Source organism: Aureococcus anophagefferens (genome assembly GCF_000186865.1).
Source record: "Aureococcus anophagefferens unplaced genomic scaffold AURANscaffold_284, whole genome shotgun sequence".
Classification (NCBI taxonomy): Eukaryota; class Pelagophyceae; order Pelagomonadales; family Pelagomonadaceae; genus Aureococcus; species Aureococcus anophagefferens.
The window spans coordinates 5,646-9,330 of NW_008705817.1; the positions used below are offsets into that span (position 1 = coordinate 5,646).

Sequence of the window (3,685 nt, forward strand, 5' to 3'; positions counted from 1 at the left end):
CTTGGATCGCTACGAGGCCGCGCTGTCGCCGGAGCAGTCGGCGGCGTTCGACGCGGCCGCGTCCTACGACGAGGCCGGCGGCGCGCTGAGTTTCGTCTGGGCCTGCGCGGCCTGCGGCGGTCTGGCCTGGACGGCGGACGCGTCGACACTGGACATCGCGGCGGGCGCGAGCCCGGGGACGTACGCGTTCACCGTAACGGCGACGGCCGCGGACGGGCGGACCGCCGCCGCGGCCGCGACCGCGACGGTCTTCGCCGACCGCGTGCCCGAGCTCCGGCTGCAACTCACGACGACAACGTCCAAGGTCGACCCGTCGAAGACGCTCGTCCTCGACGCCGTCGCCGGCGGCGCCGACGACGGCGACGCGACGGTCGCGTGGACGCTCGCGGCGGGGATTCTCGAAGGCGGCTTCGAGGCGTCGGCGTCGTCGGCGCTCGTCGTAGCCGTGCCCGGCGGCGAGACGCGGCGCGCGCCGCTCGTCCTCGCCGCCGACAGCCTCACGCCCGGCGCGACCTACGCGTTCGCGCTCGCGTCTGTCGCGGCGTCCGGCGCGGCGACGTCGACGACCGTCAACGTCGTCGCCAACGGCAAGCCCACGAGCGGTGATGTTTCTGTAACACCAGCCTCGGGCGTGTCGCTGTCGACGAGCTTCCGCGTCGCCGCGGCCAACTGGGTCGACGAGGACCTGCCCCTGACCTACGGCTTCTCGCGCGTCGCCGGCGGCGTCGACTACGCTTTGATGGCCTCGAGCTACGCGTCCGCCGTCGACGACGCGCGGCTGCCCGCCGGGGTCGCGCGCCTCGTCGCCGACGTCGCCGACGCGTTCGGGGCCACCGCGCGGTCGTCGGCGGTGTCCGCGGACGTGACCGCCGCCACGTACGGCTCCGCCGCGGACCTCTCGGCCGCGAGCGACGCGGAGCTCGACGACGCCTTCGCCGCCGGCGACGTCGACCGCGTCCACGCGTCCCTCGTCGCGTCGGCGGCCGCGGCGACGGACCCGACGTTCCGCCGGCGCCTGAGCGCGGACGCGTCGGAGCTCGCGGCGCTCCGCGGGCGGCTTTTGACGAGTTTGGACGACGTCCGCGGCATCCAGGCGCCGTCGGCGGCGGCGCTCGAGGCGCAGGCGAGCACGCTCGCGGCGCTCTCCGGCGATGGCCTCGACGCGGACGGCGAACAGGAATCGCTGAGGCTCGCGGGCGACCTGTGCGCGTCGGGTCGGTCGCTCGGCGCCACATCCCAGGCCGGCGACGCGCTCGCGTCGACGCTCGGCCGCGCCGCGGCGTCGAACGCGTCGAATGCGTCGCGAATCTCCGCGGCCGTCGACGACCTCGGCGTCGCCGTCGCCGTCGACGCCGTCGCCGGCGAGTTCGCGCGCGAGGCGACGGGCGACGGCCTCGCGCTGAGCGCGCGGAAGTGGGACCCCCTCGCCGTCGGCGCGAGCGCCGCGGGCGACTCCGTGCTGACGGTGTCGGGCGCCGACACGGCCGGCGCGACGACCGTGGCCACGGTGCTCGCGGAGTTCGCCGTCGACGGCGACTTCGCGGCGTTCGTCCGTTTCTCCGCGACGTCCGACGCGCCCGCGCCCGCCGCCAACGCGACGGTCGCCTACGTCGTGCCCCTGCTGGAGGCGCCGCGGACGTCGAACGACACCTACACGCTGACCTGCGCGCGCGGCGACGAGAACTCGACCTTCTCCTGCCCGGGCGACGACGCCGTCGCCGCGGCCTGCGACGGCCGCCCGGGCGCCTACGACATCGCNTGCGTCGCGTCCGAGGTGCCCCGGTGCGCGTCCGGCGCCGACGACGTCGACGAGGACGCGGCCTGCGTCCTGCTCGCCTGGTCGCCGGCCAACGCGACCTGCGCGTGCAACGGTACCGTCGGCGGGCCGCCGGCGGCCTACGGCGCTACCTCCCACACGATGGTCGGCTACTACGCGTCGGCCTTCAAGGACCCCTACGCGTCGGAGCTCGTCGAGGACAACCCGCTCATCGTCGGGACGTTGGCGGCCATGGTCGGCGCCTGCGTCTTCGCGGCGCTCCTCGGCAGCTTCGTCCTCGACCCGCGCGACGCCGCGCGCGCGAAGCGGGCCGCGGCGAAGGCGCGCGACGCGCCCGCGAAGACCTACTCCTTCGACTCGCTCCACGACGTCGCCGCGGCGTCGCTGCCCAAGTTCGTCAAGGCGACGGACAGACCCTTCGCCTACGCGGTGCATCTCGTCTGGAACAACCACAGCTGGGTGACCATCTTCACCAAGTACAAGCCCGCGAGCCCGCGCTACCAGCGCGCCGTCATGCTCCTGTTCAGCCTGCTCATGATCATGCTCAGCCAGTTCCTCGCCTTTGTGTTCGCGTACCCCATCGGCTACTGCGAGAAGAGCGAGCACGAGGACGACTGCGGCGACAAGGCCAACATCTACGACGAGACGGTGGCGTGGCTGACGGACCGGGACGAGGTCCAGGCCCGCGCCTGCTTCTGGGAGCCCTTCCCGGACGTCGGCGCCGCGCACTGCCAGCCCATCCTGCCGGACCCGCAGGACATCATCGCGAAGCGCGCGACGCTCGTGTTCCTCGTCATGCTCATCAGCCTGCCCTGCATGGTCCTCTTCGACAAGTTCTTCATGAAGTACGTCTGCGCGCCCCTCCACTGGCCCGACGCCACGAGGAAGGCGCGGCCGCGGCTCTCCAGATTCCTCGACCGCTTCATGACCCTCGTGTCGCCCGAGGACCTCGCGCGGCGCGAGGCCGGCCGCGTGCGGCGCCTGAGCAAGTTCAAGCACGCGGTCCTGCGGACGTCGCTGGACATCAAGGAGCAGAAGAAGAGCGCGCGCGGCGACCCCTTCGCCGGCGCGCCGCCGGCCGCGGAGGAGGAGACGAAGGAGACGAAGGCGCCCGACGAGCCGAGGGAGACGAAGGCGCCCGACGAGCCGCGGCCGTCGGCGCCGGACGTGTCCGGCCTCGCGGGCCTGCTCCACGAGCGCAAGGCCCCGGCGGAGCTCGCGACGGCGCACGTCGTCGGGCTCCGGCTGTGGCGGAACCTGGGGCTCGCGGGCCCGCCGGCGGACGTCCACCCGATCCCGACGCCGCGCTACTACGCGCTGCGGGCCGTGGCGCCAACCATGTGCGGCGTGCTCGCCCGGCGGGCGGAGCTCGTGCGCGCCTACGGCCGCGCGGCGTCGCCGGAGGACCGCGACGGCGTCGCGTTCTTGATCGCGGCGCTCGAGCGGACCTGGGGCCTGAACGCGCCCGCGGCCCTCGACCTCGACAACCCGGCCTGGGCGGCCTATGCGGCGAAGCACCGGCGGCGCGGCGGGCGCTCCTGGCGGAGCCACTTCGCGGAGAAGACCTACGCGACGATCGTGCAGAATCTGATGATCGCGGCGACGTGGGACCGCCACCTCGCGGACATGCGCAGCGACGACGGCCGGAAGTGCACGCTCCTCTACAACCTGCTCCGCCTCGAGCACATGGACGCCAAGGAGCGCGTCCTCTTCTACCACGAGCTCAAGTCCGAGGGCTGCTTCGCCGCGTCCGGCCGCGGGCCGACGCTGAAGATGCAGAAGCCCGTATCCGTGCGGGCCAAGATTCTAGGCACGCTCGGCTTCCTCGCGGCGCTCCTGCTGCCCATGTGGTGGCTCCTCATCATCGCGCGCAAGTACAACGGCGCGGGCAGCGCGGGCCGGAAGATC

The 3,685-nt window shown here is 73.6% G+C and overlaps 1 protein-coding gene across 1 annotated transcript in view; it reads left to right on the plus strand.

Annotated features, from left to right (window-relative positions):
- AURANDRAFT_68670 (hypothetical protein) overlaps positions 1-3,651 on the plus strand; it is a gene marked incomplete at both ends in the record, with an annotated part of 9,026 nt that extends 5,375 nt beyond the window's left edge. The window contains one exon of the mRNA XM_009044382.1: positions 17-3,651. Within this exon, the coding sequence (XP_009042630.1) occupies positions 17-3,651 (3,635 nt within the window). The remainder of the gene's footprint in view (positions 1-16) is intronic.
- Positions 3,652-3,685: the final 34 nt, after the last annotated feature.